At 41.1% G+C, this 18,867-nt stretch overlaps 1 protein-coding gene across 1 annotated transcript; it reads left to right on the plus strand.

Annotated features, from left to right (window-relative positions):
* Positions 1-236: 236 nt before the first annotated feature.
* igfbp2b (insulin-like growth factor binding protein 2b) lies at positions 237-17,972 on the plus strand. Its single transcript, XM_060930303.1, has 4 exons — positions 237-967; positions 11,689-11,846; positions 14,193-14,333; positions 15,590-17,972. The coding sequence occupies exons 1-4, from the start codon at positions 583-585 to the stop codon at positions 15,746-15,748; spliced, it is 843 nt and encodes a 280-aa protein (XP_060786286.1). The 5' UTR covers positions 237-582; the 3' UTR covers positions 15,749-17,972.
* Positions 17,973-18,867: the final 895 nt, after the last annotated feature.

Raw genomic sequence — 18,867 nt, forward strand, 5'->3', positions numbered from 1 at the left:
CCACATTAAAAATGCTTCTGACAGATCAAAGTTTTTGAAACACCCTGTATTGTATTCAGAAAACCTCCCTTCTTCATAAAACACGGTTTGATAGGTAAATAATCATGACCATGCAATGAATATTCAGCTCTGTGGCGTCACCAGGAGGACTTCATCATCATGCATTTCCCCCTGAAGAGACCTTCACATGCCACCGGTAACCTCTACCAAAATACAGTAGAAAAGCAGGCTGAAGTCTATTGCACCGTAGCTATATTTTTGGTTTGGAACCTCGTACTGTATTTCTCGTGGACTGTCCTCCAAAACATTGTCACGTGTGTCCGCTTGTGTGCACTGAAGCAGGACTCAAAGTGCTCTTATTTGCCTGTTGGGGTATTTTGTCTGCCTTTTTTTTTCCTCCAGCCGTGGTGTTTGAGGAACATGGCAGCAGATAGGACCCAGCAGACAGACTTGGCAAACCTCACCTGTCCGTAGCCGATTCTTTGAGCTTTTCCCCCCACCTGAAGCTGACCGTAACGGAAAACCGTTATCTGGTTTGTGTTCTCGTGCTACATAAACTCAGTGCTGCCTCGTCAGAACGCGATGCGGTCGCGGTGCGTGCGCGCTTTGTTGCTCGCCTCCTTGGCGCTGCTCTTCTCATCCTCCAACTCCTCCTCCTCCTCCAACGCTGAGGTCGTATTCCGCTGTCCGAGCTGTACAGCGGAGCAGCAGGCAGCGTGTCCCAAACCCCCGACCCCATGCACGGAGCTGGTGCGGGAGCCGGGATGTGGCTGCTGTCCCGTGTGCGCGCTGCAGCTCGGAGAGCCGTGCGGGGTTTACACGGCGCGCTGCGGGAGCGGCCTGCGCTGTTCCCCGAGCGAGGGCGCCGAGATGCCGCTGGACGAGCTGGTGAGGGGACTCGGGAGCTGCCAGGTCAGAACTGAGAACACGGACACGCACGTTGAGCGCAACCTCGAGCCTGATAACGGTGAGTTACGCGTAAAGTGCATTAGTGCGTCCATAAAGCGTACTTGGTGCACAGTCTTACACATGCAGCTTTTGTCAACAGCTGATCGGACTCACTTCGTATTATAAAAAAGTTACAACTGGTTACTTGGTTTACGACTTCTTTCAAACGTAATCCGACGACATCCGACGACTTGCGTGCACTGAGCATGCGCAAAGAGGGGTATAGAATATATCCATGCTCCTCAAAGCGTATGTTTCTCAGTGTGGGGTCTGAGGAACCCCAGGCAGAGGTTTCATGAAATAAAGGAAGGTGGGGTTGACTTCAAAAGCCCTGAGTAGACAGTGGGCCTAAATAGACCCCAAGAGAACACAAATGGTCTGAGTTGAGAGACCCACTGCATTAACCTGTCAGGGGGCCAAAATTCATAATGGCTATCTGCCCTCAGGGGTCCATAAAGCAAAGGAGGTCCACAAAAAACAAACAAACACACACACACACACACAAAAAAAACAGTGACATTCTGGAACTCACAGTCAAATTTGTAATAATTGTTCCAGGTGGATATTATTTGGTTATTATACTTATAATACTGATTTACTGCCTAGTTGAAATGAATGGGTTTGATCCAAGCTTCTTGAAAACAAATAGAAATAATATCATCTGGCGTTCATTATGATCAAATGATAAACAAGTAAAAGAACTGTTCATGTGACACAAAATGCCTTAACATGGTTGAGTTCCAACAGTTGAATGTTCAGGGATTTAAAAAAAAACCCAAAACCTCTAATGGCACCAATTAATAAAATAATATGGTACAGAGTTAATGTGCCTAATATTTGAAAAGTTGGAGTGTTTTCCTCAAAATAAATCTGTACTTCTGTTATAAAATAAATTTATTTTACCTTAGAAGTCCATTGCTGAAAAAAAAAGACCATTGAAGCAACTGAGTTTTTGTATTATTCCATTTGAATGCTTAAATTAGTGTTTTGACACGATAGGAGTTCATCGAACATGTCAAATCATTACATTAACACAATGGGTGGTATTTTGACACTCATAGTTAATGCAGAACTGACATGTTAATTTAGCACAGGTTTTTGCTGTGTTCATTGTACTTGTTATTACACGCATGTTTACAAAGCTATGAAAGTTGCTGCTGCCCTTACTACATTAAATCTTCCTCTTGGTATTTGGCATGAGTATATGAGTACTTTGTCAGATCATGTTGGAGTGCTCAGTTATTTGTTTGGTCATAATCAAACTTATAATGCATATAGTGCTACACGTTCTGCGAGAAACATTCAAAACGTTGGATTATTGAAGCTCCTGGTTAGCCACCGGCTGACTGGGAGGCCATCGCCTTCCAGTAAACAAAACATTACCTGTTGAACTGTTGATAGGGGGATTCTGCCTGTTTCTTTCATTATCTCACATTATCAGACTAGTTAACCACATGACCTTGATTTTGGATTCTTAGAAAGGCTCTTTTTTAATAATCACAACAACTACAGTTTACCAGAGGCATTTGCTTTGAAACAAATTGGCTGCGATTATCGTAACTTGCCGCTAAATTTCCAGGAAATCAAAGGGGGAGAAAGGCTAATGTAGTTTGCCAACGATTAGCATACTGAACTTTGAGCTTGCTCCATTCTCTCATGTGAATCTGCCTGGCTGGATTGGTTTGATGTTTCTGCACAAAACATTGTATTTTGTGATGCCCAAGAATTTGAAAACTGGAGCTGCCAAACCACCAGGGGTGAATAATCTGGCCACATCAGACTCGATGACTCAGATTTGCTGTTGCACTGGTCCAACCATGAAACAGAGTCGAGTTTTCATGGAGTTGTGTTCAGTAACATCAACTGTTAGCATCATATACTTTATAATTATTTTGTAATTTCACTGCAATTTCAGGTGCCTTCATCTGTAGCAGTGTTTTCTAAAGTTTTGTGTGGCTTGTGTGTTCTGTCATCAACAGTATATTTGCACTTCAACTAACTCTTCATCACAGCCTTCCTCTTGCAGGGAACATGAGAATTCTGACTAAGCCTTGATAGTAATTTTGCAGATGTGTCCTGGATTATCCATGCAGTGCTCTCAGTGTAGATTGGCACAATAGAAAACATAATCATGAAACATATTGTTCAGGGATTTTAATAGTGTGCTTTTTGGGCCTTGGTCTGGTATAACGTTTGTTTATAACCATTATTTAGCTTCTTTATCCATGAAATTTTTTTGAGTTATGTTTGCATCTTGAGGCCTCAGTTTTAGTGCATACCCTGAATTGATCAATATTTGGTAGTGGAAATGATGTAATACTGTTTTTTTTTTTTAATGATAAAGCTCACTGGAAAGTTGGGGGAATTAAAAGTTGTAGGCGTCAGCTAGAACTGTTCAGGGGATATAAATGAGTTTAATGTGTAAATAGATTTTTCGCAAATCCCCAGTAAGAACCATTTTTTTTCTGTCTCTTGCACCTCTCACTCTGATATGTCTCAGCTTTAGGTTTATCTTTTAAACACGTCTGTTTGTATTTCATTTCCTCCATTGAGGCATGACTATGCTGCTTGTCTTCAGAGGCCTGAGGGAGTGTGATGTGCTTGGACCTGTCCTACCCCCCCCCCCTTTCTAGCACCCCAACAGAGCCTAATTAGAGTGGGGATGCCTAAGGTGGTGACTGCATGTCGGCACCTGTGACCCCAGAGAGGCTCCTTGTGGCCAGCTCGTCTTTTTTTAATTTCTTTTACATGCGCCTGAGGGCAAGGTGAGGGCATCAGAAGCGTCAAGGGTGTCAGCCAGATGGTGGAAATAAATGCTTGTGCTCCCTGAGCCCACTACTCTGTACAGCTTACAGAAGGGAGCAGAATGGTTGAGTTCAAAGCAGCAATTTCAGATCGTCACGTCCGACTGTTTTTCACCTCATGTTAAAAGACAAACTGATGTGAGGCCTTAGGTGGTGTTTACCGTACCTAAACTGAGAGAGAAAAGTTAGACAGATGAACTGTAAACAGATGAGCAGTTTGCATTTACTGTAAAAACTACCTTTTCTCAGCTCAGGCAAAGAATATAGCCACAAGCCTGAAACAATGTGTCTGTGTGTGTTCTTAAACACAACGGGTGGTGTTGGAGACCAGTCTTGTGTGCATGTCGGAAACATGAGGTTCATGTGGTAAGAACTGTGATGGATGATTGAAGGTGTATGTTTGTGTTTAGTAGCTAGTGTTTGTGGTGCTTGGTGCTGTTTGATTCTCAGTTCTGCCATTTTGACCTTCAAAGCAACACAATATGAAAAACAGTGCATTTATGATGTCTTCCCACATAAAGAGTATCCACTCTCATATTGTTGGGTATTTTAAGTGGTTTTGCACTTGGAAGCTGTTAAACTTTGCTTGTTCTTATGCTTCTTTGAGGAAAGGGTGAGCCAATGTTTGTAACATTCTTTATTTAGATCTGGTATATATGGCAATCTCTGTCTAAAATGTCAAATGCTAGGTGGGTGTGACACAGTTGCTGTTGCTCAACAGCTTGGTAAAAGCCTGAGCTTTGGCAGCCTTCAGTAGGTAAAATATTGTTGCCATGGTGTCAGAAAGTGATCAACACCATGCTACAAAATGAATCCAAGTTGTTTGATACCATTTGGTTTTAGCAACATCGCCAGGAAAACGCAAAGCTCCTTTGTTGTCTCTAAAGCTGAAACCGTAAGACATGTCTTATTGTGATTCTGTTTTTTTATTGAAAAGCACTAAAAGCCTTGTGTTTACCCTTTAATATGTAACAAGAGCATCTCCTGAATAACAGAGGATAATAGCGAAATAGTGAAATGATTTCATTTAATTTTGCATGCTTTTAAATACATATTTGTCTTACTACCCTTGTGAGGACCTTCAACGGATATAATTATTAATGCAGTAAATTAACGCTATGCCATTTTTTTCCTCATGGGAACTAGCCAGATGTTGTAACAAAGTCTGTCAGATATGCCTTGTGGGGATATTTGGTACCCGACAAGATAGAAAAACATACCAACACAGAATATGCACATTATGGGCCTGCAAGCATTTTCTTGTGCACACTGATGTTTGCTGACTCATCATTTCTCCTTCCAGTAAGCTTCTGATTTACAACACAACACTGCTGTCTCAACTTTACATTTATAATTACAGAAAAGACAAACAGGACAGCAGGTGCTTACTGCTTAGGAGGTAGCTCACAAGGTGTATGCTTGATAAAAGCAATATTTTAAAACTTTCTTTTGTATCCTATATTCTATTTGAATAACATATAAAAATATACAAATTAAACAATTAGCTTAGATTTAATATCTGACATTAATTTAAACAAATACTTCGGTTAGTAACATAGTGTTTAATCTCCAAACTAGAGACTAATAACCAAGACTAAGTCAACCTTGCATAAGTATTCACCCCTTTTTCGACATTTTGAGGTGTTAGAGCTTGGAAATTAATGGACTTCACTGGGATTTTTACCAAATTTTTGAAGGTGAAAAATATTTTGTGACACAAAGGTTAATTAATACAAAAAAAAAGCAGACATTGTGTGGTTGAATAAGTAACATCCTTGGGTCAATACTTGACATATTCATTCCTTTTAAAAAAAGATTTTAATGATGCTTCAATTGCTGATTGAGTCTTTTTCAGAAGTTTGCCTTGGGATTTTTTTAATAGCTCCTTGATCTTTATGATTCTGTTTGTTTAGGTACAGCATTTTCTCTAACAAACTATGGGGCCTTCCATTAACAGGTGTATTGTACTAATTATGTGATATTTCATGGGAACTGATTGTATCAGAACTGATTTAGGGGTTTCACACCAACTGGGGTGAATATTTATTTAAGACATTGTCTCTGGTGGAGAACTTTAGTGAGAGGGTGCCCCCCCCCCATTTACAGGTTATCAGCTATTATAGGTTTATACCTGTTAAAACTGTTAATATTATAGTCAGGCTGTCTGTTGTTGCCCAAATGAGGATGGGTTCCCTTTTGAGTCTGGTTCCTCTCGAGGTTTCTTCCTCATGTCGTCTGAGGGAGTTTTTCCTTGCCACCGTCGCCACAGGCTTGCTCATTGGGGATAGATTAGGGATAAAATTAGCTCATGTTTTAAGTCGTTCAAATTCTGTAAAGCTGCTTTGCGACAATGTTTATTGTTAAAAGCGCTGTACAAATAAACTTGATTTGATTTGATTTGATTATTAGGTAGTACTGTGAGCTACTCTCAAAGTGTTATGCAAATTCCACAGCACTCTTAGGAATGCTCACCAGAGACTGGCTCTTTTCCAACAGCTAATTCGTAAATTCAGCATGAAGCACAGGCATTTTGTTCTTCGGACCTATATTTTTAACCATTTACAGTCTGGAATGCACATCTTTTGTTTCATTGATTTCTGTTTTTATATGAAAATGGCAGAAAAAGTGGCCATAGATACTTTTCAGCCCGCTTGATATTTCTTTAACATCATTCACTTTGATAAATTTAATCTAGAACATGAATGCTCTACAGTGTTATACAGGAAGTGTTTCTCTATTTTTTTCCCATACCATGTCTGTTTCATGTTTGAGGAAACAGAAAAATGCAGAATGATCAACAACTACCACCAGTATAACCAAGCTGCATGGAATTTTGCTAACAACATATCTTAATTGTAGCCTTAAGGCCCAGCCATTTTTATATTTTACATTTGAGTTATAAGCTGGGGTATGTAATGTCAGAAAAGTCCATTAGCCACAGCAGGAGGGCTTCCTGTACTGCTGCTGTAGGGGGACATACAGTACCAGTCAAAATGTCAGACACAGTTACTCATTACTATGAATGAATAAGTATGACCAGACTTTTGACTGGTACTGTATGTGGAAACATCACTACACTTCTTCATTTCCTATCATTTGCCTTCATTTGAAGACAAAAAGTAAAAACAGGGTTACTGAGTTAGTTCTAGAAGTGGTGATGGGATATATTTTCTCTAGTTATTTATTTGGAACATGTTTAGTACAGGGTGGTGTAGTGGTTAGCACTGTCGCCTCACAGCAAGAAGGTTCTGGGTCCAAGCCCAGTGGCTGACGGGGGCCTTTCTGTGTGGAGCTTGCATGTTCCCTATGTCTGCATGGGTTTCCTCTGGGTGGTCTGGTTTCCCCCACAGGTCAAAGACATGCAGGTTAGACTAATTGGTGGCTCTAAGCCCATGTTTACATTAGACCGTATCAGCGGATCATCAGATTAACGTTTTTAAAACGATTAGTGTGCACACAGCAACACCAATACACGGATACGCTCGGCTCCGCAGGCATCCTGCGCTCCAAATCACTCCGCCCTGAACAGCGAGTGCCCTCCTGAGGGTGCGCACTCCGGCCCTGCGCAGCTCACAGAGCGCGCAAGTGAAGTGCACAAGCTGTGATTCGGGACTGAGCCGCTGTGTGTGTGATCCCAGCGCATATCACTTACCACTTGCAAGTGGAAGGATGGCAAGCCTAAAGACAATCATAACTACACAATGGGCAGTATTTGCATCAGTATTTGCAGTATTTTCATACTTTTATACTCTTTAATGAAAGGTGATACAAGGCGGAAGTCCGCGCCGTTTTTCAGCAGTCGCGTCACATGACCAACGCCAGCGAATCAGGAAGGTGGATGTCACAGTGACGTTGTCCAATGACGACGCCAGCTAGAGCTCAGCACAGCGTATCCGCGTATTCTCAATGTTTACACAGCACCGGAGCTGACACGATCTGGATTGAATACGTGGACCCTGGCGGATTCCCGTTTCCCGGCGTTTCCAGGCGGTTTAATGTAAACAGACAGTGCATCCGCAAAGAAAATGAGACAGATACGGTCTAATGCAAACTTGGCCTAAATTGACCCTAGGTGTGAGTGTGAATGGTTGCATGTCTCTTATGTGTCAGCCCTGTGATGACCTGGCGACTTGTCCAGGGTGTACCCTACCTCTCGCCCATTGTCAGCTGGGATAGGCTCCAGCTTGCCTGTGACCCTGCACAGGATAAGCGGTTACAGATAATGGATGGATGTTTAGTACAACCCCAATTCCAAAAAAGGTGGGACACTGTGTAAAATATAAATAAAAACAGAATATGATGATTTGCAAATCATCCATCCATCCTTATCATGTGCAGGGTCACAGGCAAGCTGGAGCCTATCCCAGCTGACTATGGGTGAGATGCAGGGTACACCCTGGACAAGTCGCCAGATCATTGCAGGGCTGACACATAGAGACAAACAACCATTTACACTTACATTCACACCTATGGTCAATTTAGAGCCACCAGTTAGCCTAACCTGCATGTCTTTGGACTGTGGGGGAAACCAGAGCATCCAGAGGAAACCCACACAGACATGCGGAGAACATGCAAACTCCACACAGAAAGACCCCCATCGGCCACTGGGCTCAAACCCAGAACCTTCTTGCTGTGAGACAACAGTGCTAACCACTATACCACCGTGCTGCCACTTTGCGAATCACAGAAACTCTATATTTAATTGAAAATAGTACAAATACACAAAGACAGTAATGTAACTGAAAAAGAAATGAGAACCCTTTATTATTCGTCACATGCACACTTCAAGCACAGTGAAATTCATCCTCTGCATTTAACCCATCTGAAGCAGTGAACACACACGCGCACACACCCAGAGCAGTGGGCAGCCCAGAGCGCCCGGGGAGCAGTCAGGGGTTCGGTACCTTGCTCAAGGGCACCTCAGCCCAAGGCCACCCCACATCAACCTAACTGCATGTCTTTGGATTGTGGGGGAAACCGGAGCGCCCGGAGGAAACCCACGCAGACACGGGGAGAACATGCAAACTCCACACAGAAAGGCCCTTGCTGGCCGCTGGGTTTGAACCCAGAACCTTCTTGCTGCGAGGCGACCATGCTAACCACTACACCACCGTGCCGCCCATCTGTTGCCAATTAACCTAATTAGGTTTTTTGTTTGTTTGTTTGTTTTTATATTACACAACGTTTCCAGTCTTTTGATGCCCCTGTCCCAATTTTTTCAAAACATGTTGTTGACACTAAATTCAAAATGAGCATATATTTTTTCAAAAAACAATAAAATTTCTCAGTTTCAACATTTGATATGTTGTCTTTGTACTGTTTTCAATGAAATATAGCATTCTCATGATTTGCAAATCATAGCATTCTACAAACCTGCAAATAATACTCCCACTACTAGGTGTCACACACAAGAGGATGTGTTCCCTTTTGAGTCTGGTTCCTCTCAAGGATTCTATTTCATGTTGTCTCAGGGAGTTTTTCCTTTCCACAGACTTCTATAAAGCTGTTTTATGACTATATCTACTGTTGAATGTACTTTTGAAATCCAATCAAATTGAATTTGATGATGCATGCTTATACAACTTCTTTAAACTTGCCATCTAGAGCTGCAATTTGTTATTTCTGTTTTTCTTGTCAGCTTTTTCACTACCTCTACTGGAAATATAGTATACCAACCCCTACAGTCATCAAAGGCAAAACTTTGCAGAATACAATAGTGTACTTTAAATTGAAACCCAGATGCTGCAGTGTGCATCATGTTAAAACAATGCTGAAGTCCAGTGGGTAAGATGGATGTCATGACAAATGTAAATTTCCAAAGCATCTCAAGGATATGACACATAGACACTCTTCCAAGAGAATATCTTCCACAGGCAGAGGCTCAGTTCCACCAGAGAAAGGAAATTGTATTACGTTGTACATTTGTATGTGGTGCCTGCATATGTACTGTGGATCAAAACATGAAACATCCAGCATAGCCCACACACTGAGTGGAAAGAGGAAAGAAAGAAGTAAAGAAGAAGGGACTTTGAGTAGGAGGTGTTGCTGGGACTGACCCAGGAATGTGACCAAGGAGAGAGGATGCTTTAGTGTCTACGTAACTGCAGGTGTCCGCTACAAAGCACACCCACCAGCAATTTCTAAAATGAGGCAAGCTCTGGAACAGTTGCCCAGCAGTTTCTGGAGACTATTCTTAGGCCTGTTCCTCATGAAATTCAAGACTGAAGCAGCTATGGCTGGGCAATACACAGAGCAGTCATCCTCCTTCAGCTGTATCAGATCCAGTATTTGGGCCCATTCTGATGTCAAGCCAGCCGCTGTTTCAGCACCCAAAACTGGGCACCTGGCCTACGGGTGCTACTCTCCATGGCACCCATTCCTTCAACTGTGCACACTACAGAAAATGATGAGATCATGGAGCCAAGTAATGTTAGTGAGGTAGCCAAACAGCCACTGAACGACTCACCCACAGTAGAATTGACATTTACTGAGAGTGACATTCCCCAGTGTAGTCCCTCAAGGGAGTCCTTTGAATGCCAGGATAAACAGAAAGAAGGAAGGGATCATTTGATGGAAATGATGGTAATTGCACCATGATAGTACACTGATTATAGAGGACAAAAAAAAATAAGCATTCACATGTGATCTGCCACTGGCAGAAAGGGACCACGAATGAGGTCATACACATATGGGATCATAAAACACACTGGTACCTCCTGTATTGGAATGATAGGAGTAGATGTTTATAAGTAGGAGATATAACTGTGAGTGTACCTTTTGTGACTAGCAGGATGTGGTTTCTGAAAATAACCACATCTCTTTGATCTGTCTTAAAAATAATCAAGTCTTCTTACTTTAAATTGTTCATTAGAAGAAGAAAGCTACTCTGTTTTGTCAAGTAATTAATGGAATGTAATAGCTTGTAATGTAATAATACTTGTTGTGATTCAAATGCCTACTTTAAACAACCTCAACCACAAATTCTCAGCTGTGATCATCTTGAAATCATCTCAGGTGATGCTCCCATGAATTCCAATACCTTTCATATTACTGGCAAGTTGCTATGGAGGTGGGTGGCCTGCTCAGACATTTTTCACTTCAAATAATGATTTTGGGAGGCACAGCGGCGCAGCTGTGCCATAACTGATTCACAGGTCCAGGGTCCTGGGTTCAATCCTAAGCAATCCTGGCCCTATCTTTGTTGAATTTCACATATTGTCCCTGTGTTCACAAAGGTTTCACCAGACTTTCTGGTTTCCTCCCACTGTCCAAAAACATGCAGGTAGGCAGATTGGCTACACTAAATTACCCCTGTGTGTGTGTGTGTGTGTGTGTGTGTGTGTGTGTGTGTGTGTGTGTGTGTGTGTGTGTGTGTGTGTGAGAAATGGTTCCCGAGATGGAGTGGCATCCCATCCTGGGTGAATTGTCTGTCTTGTGCTCAGAGTTACTGGGATAGCCTCCAGATCCACAGCAACTCTGACTGGTATAAAGCGATTACTGAAAGTGAGTGAGTAAGAATAATTACTTTTCTAAATTACTTTGTCCCATTCTGAAGGTGACAAAAGCCCTTTAGGATATGTAATTATGACATGGCTGTTATCTTCTAACCCCTCTAACACTGATTTAAAAAAAAAAAAAAGCTTCCACTTCATTGTTATTTTTGGAACCACAATATGCTGACATGCTTTTTACAGCACATTCTCATGAGAAATCTCCATGAATTTGAACAAATAAGGGTAATGTATTTGGAGTTGCAAGTTACAAAGCCAAGCCTTATCTCTAACCCTTATTTGAGGCTTCATATCTTTTCATACAACTTGAGGCACTGTGTGTGATTTTTTTTTTTTTAAATTAATTTTCAATTGTGAATCCATGTTGGCCTGTTTGATTATTTCTCTACTTGGAGTGTATAAGCAGCACACTTTACTTCTATTAGGAGATCCAGATGCCACAAGGCCTCCAATCCTGAGGAAGCCAAACAAAGATGCCAACTACTGGCATATGAGGGAGACTATGTTCAAGCATCACAAGATTGAGCAAAAAGCCAGGATGATGAACCGTGTGGATGAGCCCCAAAACCCTCGTCCCAGAATGGTAAGATCCTGTCAGGGTTGATGTTAACAGCACTGGTCATAATCTCTTACACGACTCAGATCCCAGTTATCCATACATACAGGGGCATGACCATAGGGGTGGTACAGGGTGCCATCTGTGATCTTTGAGAGGCTAGAGAGAATAATAAGAGCCCTATTATTACAAAGCAATTCATGCAGACTTACTTAATTGAGACTTACTTAATTGCAGACTTACTTAAATGAGGTTTTTGCCACATAGTGGCTGGACTTACTTTCCATGATAGGATGACAATCTGAGAGAGGCTTAGAACAGAGGCGCTGCTTCAGTTGATCAACATAAAGGGTCTTAGTAAGGCACTGGGCCACTACAAGTCACCAGAACAGCTTCAGAATACTTTGGAGCTGTTTGAAGTCTCTGGATCTGTACTGGAAGGATGAATGCCATTCTTCCCAAAGATATTTCCATGATTGATGTTTTGATGATGGTAGTAGAGAGCGCCATCTAACGCATCACTCAAAAATCTCCCATAGGCGTTCAATTACACTGAGATCTGGTGACATTTTCTTTTGTCACCCATCCATATATATATATATATATATATATATATATATATATATATATATATATATATATATATATAATCTTGTGGGAATTTTGACCAAATCTCTTATGTAGAGCAACTATATACATGTATGTATATGATACATAGCACCTATGAAACCAACACTGTAATGTCTTTATGAAGCCAGTCATTATGTATTTTGCAAATGCAGCCGTGTCCTATGTGTACCTAGGTGGCTGTGCCACAATTTGCTCTTGCCCTACCTTTGCTACTGTCTAATAACCTGGACACATCACTAGATTCTAGTGGCATAGACTGAGTGGCACATTTCATGCAAAATTCTACACTGAGCTTGGCTAACATGGTGTTTAGTACAGCAGTGCCATCTTCTGGTTATCACACTAACATACATCACAACACACCTACAAGTTAAATAGTCTGATAAATAATATATTCAATTATATGATGCATTGTACTGGATGCATTGTTTGTGTGATGAATACATTTCAATTTACATTAAAGATTGAAGAGTTTAACAGATGAGCACTGGACAATGCATGTGCAGTTAAAGCAGTTGTATGTGGTCTTTAGATGGCTAAGATGGCAGAAATGATCGTACTCTATAAAATGTTTTGGGGCGGCCATCATTACTCACTGACTGGTGACAGCAGACAGTGACAAATGCATTGCCGAGAGAGAACAAACGCTTGGCATCTTTGGTGAATTTATATGAGCTATCCCTTATCACATTGGTATTTCTGCAGCTTACCCTTATCAGATGTGGCCATCATTTATATCTACGACAAGTTAATTAACTTTTCTTGGAAATGTACCATGTCCTACCTGGATTGTCTAAGTCTTCAGCCAGCTGACCACTGCTGCATGACTTCATCCTAAAACAGCATTCTCAATCTACCATTACTGTTATCTGGCCAACAAGACCCTAGGTTCCCCCACTGTTTAGTTTCTGAGATAGGACACAGTTCAGCACATTAGAAAATATTTCCTGGAAACTTCTTCTTCTTCTTCTTCTTCTTCTTCTTCTTCTATTATTATTATTATTATTATTATTATTACAATTAGTCATTTTACATAAAGTAGCTTTGAAGCTGCCAATTCTGCACCCACAAATTAGCATAGCCACTATAAAATTTATCTTACAAAGCTGTGAGATTTATCGGACATATAAAAAAAATGCTATACTTTGCCAAATTTTTCCTTCATTTAACTCTGTGTATGATGGCTGTTAACAAGAACTGTCCAAGCATAAAGACATGCATGCAATGAGAGTATTAGAGGACAACTGCAGATTCAACAATATCACTGGTGTTAATGTACAAGGGAGAAAACAGGGAATCCAGAAACCTGGAGCTGGCTTTAGCATGAAGGAAAGATTGAGAAATTGCTAATGATCATTCAGCACCCATCTCAAACAAACAGCAGAAACCCTATGAATTAGATTGACATGTTGAGAGTCAGGACCTGAGAACAGTAAGTGCTCATCTGCAGAATTATTCATCCAAATGATATGGATAAGATCCCTGGCAGAGCTCGCTTTTGGTACCCTCTTATCCTGGGCCAAGTAACAAGCAGCCAGAATGAGCGAGTGAGAGAGAGAGAGAGAGAGAGAGAGAATAATAAAGAGGCACCTTTACTTGTGGTGGAAGAGAGAGAAGGAAAAAAAGTTGGTGAGATGAGTATCAGCTATGTTTCATGAAGCTGCCAAACTGGTTCTTATCTTGCTTTCTGTCTTGTCTACTGTTTATATTTGTGTGTGTTTATGTGTGTTTCTGGCTGAACAGAGTCAGTGTCAGCAGGAGCTGGATAAGGTGCTGGAAGAGATCTCTAAAATGACCTTCCATGACAACAAAGGACACCTAGAGAACCTGTATGAACTAACGTTTCCCAACTGTGACAGTAATGGACAATATAATGTAAAACAGGTATGCCATAACATGAACTTATTATTGGGATGTATTCCTGACCTAACTGGTGGAGTTTCATTATTTTACCCAAGTTACACTAAGAGTCATCCATTATGGAACATCTTACTCTATTACCCAAGTGATCAAACAGAGCTTTTCAATAAAATCTTGTGCAGGTTGCAAGGTAAACATTTAACTTTACACTTGTATTCATTTTGCATTTGAGTCAAAATACAATCCGAGCAGAAATCTTTGGTCATGATATTTGGGTTCCACAGAACATTAGATTTAAATTTATTCAAAGTAACCTGAGACAGGATATGTTCAAAGCATGCAGCTGAGCAGTTAAGAGTTGAGGACATTGCTCTAGGGCCCAATGATTGTTCAGCTGCTCTCCTGGAACAAGAAATAAAATCAAGTGAAGGCATCCCCAAGACTGTCAATACTTTATCCAGTCAGGATAGAAAAGGCAACACGACATCTTGCAATCTTAACATGAAGCAATATATAACCTCTCATCCACATTGGTTGCATAGTCTGCTCTAAAATGAACTGGAATAACATGGGGATTAAAATAATTGGAAAAAGCTTCCAAACTTTCGGAAGTAATGATGTTCTGTCAAAGCAGTGACAAAGTCTAAGCTGCAAGTTACAAGGTCAAAAGTATGTTTGCTTACTGTCTCCAGCCTGTGGGAAGTTAGACACTTATGTTTTGCAGTTACATTCTTTTTTTTAACCTCTCCATCTCTTGCATGTCCTTGACTAAGACCCACTTATTTTTAGAGCCAAAACAATGATATGCACAATCTTTCTTAGCACATTGACATGATAGAACTAAAACAAGGCCAACCTCAACTGGTACAAATAAAATGATTGCCTTGTTTTGATACAAAAGCTCAGTTTTCCCAGGGCTTGAAAAACTTTACCTCTCCACCCTAAATTGTTCTGTAAAACATCTTGTTCCTTGTGCAATTAATTTAACTGTCAGGGCTTTGTTCTTTCTTACTGAAGGAAAAAATTGGAAAGTCTGTTTTCTTGAATGTTTTTTTCGGGGTCCCTGTTTAAGCTGTGTCCGATTCAATTATGACCTCATTTTGGGAATGCTCAGTGGGGGGTCGGAGAGCTGTGCTGTGACCAGTGAGGCGGGTACTGTCATTGCTGGGGTTTGGCTCCACCCTTCATGCTTCTCTTCTGATCACTGTACTGAGTACTTCATTAACCCTGGAAACACCACCCCTGCCCTTACCCTCTCTTCCTGTCTCTTTGTGTTCCAGTGCCACATGTCCACCCACGGGCAAAGGGGTGAATGCTGGTGCGTGAACCCCCACACTGGTATTCAGATTCCCTCTTCCATCAGAGTGAGGGGTGACCCCAACTGCAGCCAGTACTATGGCACACCTGAGCTCAAGTCCACTACCAGCCTGTACAAATAGACCAAATAGACGTGGATAAGTGGAGCGACAGAACAATGAGAGACAAAGCTAGAGAGACAAGTGTGCAAGCATATATACCTGTGTGTCTGTATGTGGAATAATTTCAGACCCATTATGATTTGAATTTTAATCTCATTTAAATAATCAAAAAGAAAGCACCACATTCAGACAAAAGTGAACTACATATATGCTAAATTTAATAACAGTAGACTGGTGTTGTGTCCTCTTATTATAGCCTGTACTTTAACACAGTAAGTCTAAACAGGCTCTTCTCATTCTGTGACTATCTTTTAGTGTAGCTACAGTACAAATCCCAGTATGTAACAGTTCGTGCAGCTTCCTCTATTTGGTCCCATTCCCAACTTCCATTTAGAGCCAGGCTAACATAAGCTATAACCACTCCTGTGCTGCTGCTTTTCAAACACTAAACATGCACCAAAGTAGGAATGCTAATGTATAATTTTAAGCAGTGTCCTGCAAACAATGTACTTTATTTGCATGGATTTGTTTTCTATGTTTGTCCCTCCTTTCTGTGGTTGTTCCATGTGCACGGACACCATCAGTGGTGTTTACTTGTATTCAAAACCGCCTCCTCTCTTTGACTCACCCTACTGAGCCATGTGGAGCTGCATTCTCTGTACTTGCCTTGTCTAATGTCTGCGGGGTGTCCACGGGGTTACTCGGTCCACAGTTGTGTGTGTATGTGTAGCAGAGTGTAGCCAATGTTGGCAACTAATAGACTTCTCCCCCTATTCTTTCCATCCAGTCATATGGGGGAAAATACGGGTGGAGTGGTAGGTTTGGAGCAAAAGTGCTTACTAATGATGTGCTGACAGAGGTCAAAATTAGGACACAAAGCTGACAATGACAAATGCAATATTAAGTGGGTTAAGTACCTATAAATAAACACAGTTTTGCAAATATATGCTTGTAATGCAGATGGACTGTACTTTACTTTTTGCTATTTCACATTTTCCATGGCTAGGGATGAGTGAAGGGCCTGTTTGGCATTTGGAAGATTTAGTGGTTGGTTTAGGGGGGTCTCGAGATGTGTGAAAGGATGCCAGTTGGTGCACAGGTTGAGGGGGGCTGTTAAGCTTGCTGTGTCAAGAGCTTTCCCACCTGGTGTGATTCATTTTGTGTAAATGTTGTGCTCTAGGCCAGTGATTGTCCTTGAAAGCTATAGTTACATTTTATTTGGTCTGTGAAGTATGATCATGCTTGTCTGTCTGTCTTTCCATCTTTGTCTCTCTTGTTCTCTCTTCCCTTTTCTCCCTCTCTCTGGAGTGTAGCATTGGACAGATGAAATAGACAGGATTCATAAATAGCAGCTGAGATTAAGCTGATCGATTGTAAACAAATGGTGTGTAGGCCCAAGAGCTCAGCTAAAAACTGTTCTACTCTGTTTGGAGACTTCTGTGAGCTTTGCCTCTCAGATAACATATTAACCTTCAATAGCTCACATGGTATTGCCATGTCCAGCTCGCCTTTAAAATTAGCTTTCATAGATTTTCTTTTTTTAGAGTGTATTATGGTGCTACAGCCTGGCTCTCCAAAACCCTGCTCCCCCATGTAGGGTTTTGGGGCCAGCACATAGGCTGCTGAGGCTCTGGCTACGAGTTTTCCATTTGGGCTGGCTTCCAAAATAGATTACTGCCTCCCCTCTGGTGGTACAGTAAATTTTATGGTAGTTTGAGTCTGACCTAGTTTTAAAACAAAGCAAAACCAATTCCTATGTTTTTTTGAGCATATTGATTTGCCTGAGCTGAAGGAGTGAAAGAATTTGGTTTTGTGTATGCAGAAGGGGTTACTGTGCCATGCCTGTAGCCAGAGGATGGAGGGAAGTGGTGTTTGCCATCTGCTGCAGTGTAAAAGTGTCAAAGCTGTGTGCTGTTTGGACAGCCTCGGACAGGCGACAGGACAAATTTCTTAAGCAAATCCTGCACAGCACACAATATACTAGCCTCACACACTTTCAGTTTCTATTTTTCTTGTTGTTGTTGCATTGCATACCACCGAGTATCGGGAGGCACACCAGCATCAGATAGTAAAATTTACTGGTGACCACTAGCGCAGCATGCTTCTTGTATCTTTTCTCACTGGAATTAAAGTGCCTGCTTGCAATTCAAAAAGGGATTGTGAAAGCCATAAATGCATGCCGACCAACAAAGATATTTTTAAAGGCCTGTAATAAATGACAATATGATTAAACATGTTACTTTCAGCCCAATTGTTGTGTTTATTTCATTAAACTAATATATATATATATATATATATATATATATATATATATACATACATGACACAACAGACTGAAAGTGAGTTGTTTTTGTTTTGAGCTCTTCCATAGAGACAGCACTCATTGTGGTTGAACTGTACATTGTATGTGTTGGGTTGGCTGCCATGACATTGGCACAAAACTACCCCAAGGGATTTTTTTTTCCTTAAAAAAGAGATCTGCAAGACAAAAACAGTCCTTGAAAACAATCAAGAAGAAAACACTGGCTTCTTTTGTATTTCTTTTGTTTATGGCTATGTGACATAGAAATAATACTATACTCTTAGGGAAGAAAAATGTTAGAGCTAGAACCCTGTTGGTTTGTCCCTAAAGTCTTAACTTCCAGGATCCATGGTGGGTCCAAAGTTACATTCCCTCACTCTTATAACTCAGTAACTTTCCTGGTAATTTTATTGAAGTTACTGAATAATTCATAGTAGTTACTGAATAATGTGCCTTCAGAGAAATAAATGAATAATAAACTGGAACTTTCTGGGAAAAGACAGACAGACAGACAAACAGACAGACAGACAGACAGACAGACAGACAGACAGATAGATAGATAGATAGATAGATAGATAGATAGATAGATAGATAGATAGATAGATAGATAGATAGATAGATAGATAGCATTGCAGTTTCACAGCTCCAAGTGTGATCCTGAGCTCAGGTTACTGTCGGTGTGGAGTTTTGCATACTTTCCCAGTATTTGTGTGGTTTGTCTCTGGGTTCTCCAGTTTCCTCCCAGATTTGTGTGTGTGGTGCCCTGCAATCAACTGGCATCTAATCTTGAGTGAGTTTTCCTGCCTTGTGCCCTGTGTTACCTTGATAGACTCTCATT

Source organism: Neoarius graeffei, chromosome 9 (genome assembly GCF_027579695.1).
Source record: "Neoarius graeffei isolate fNeoGra1 chromosome 9, fNeoGra1.pri, whole genome shotgun sequence".
In the NCBI taxonomy this organism is placed as follows: Eukaryota; Metazoa; Chordata; class Actinopteri; order Siluriformes; family Ariidae; genus Neoarius; species Neoarius graeffei.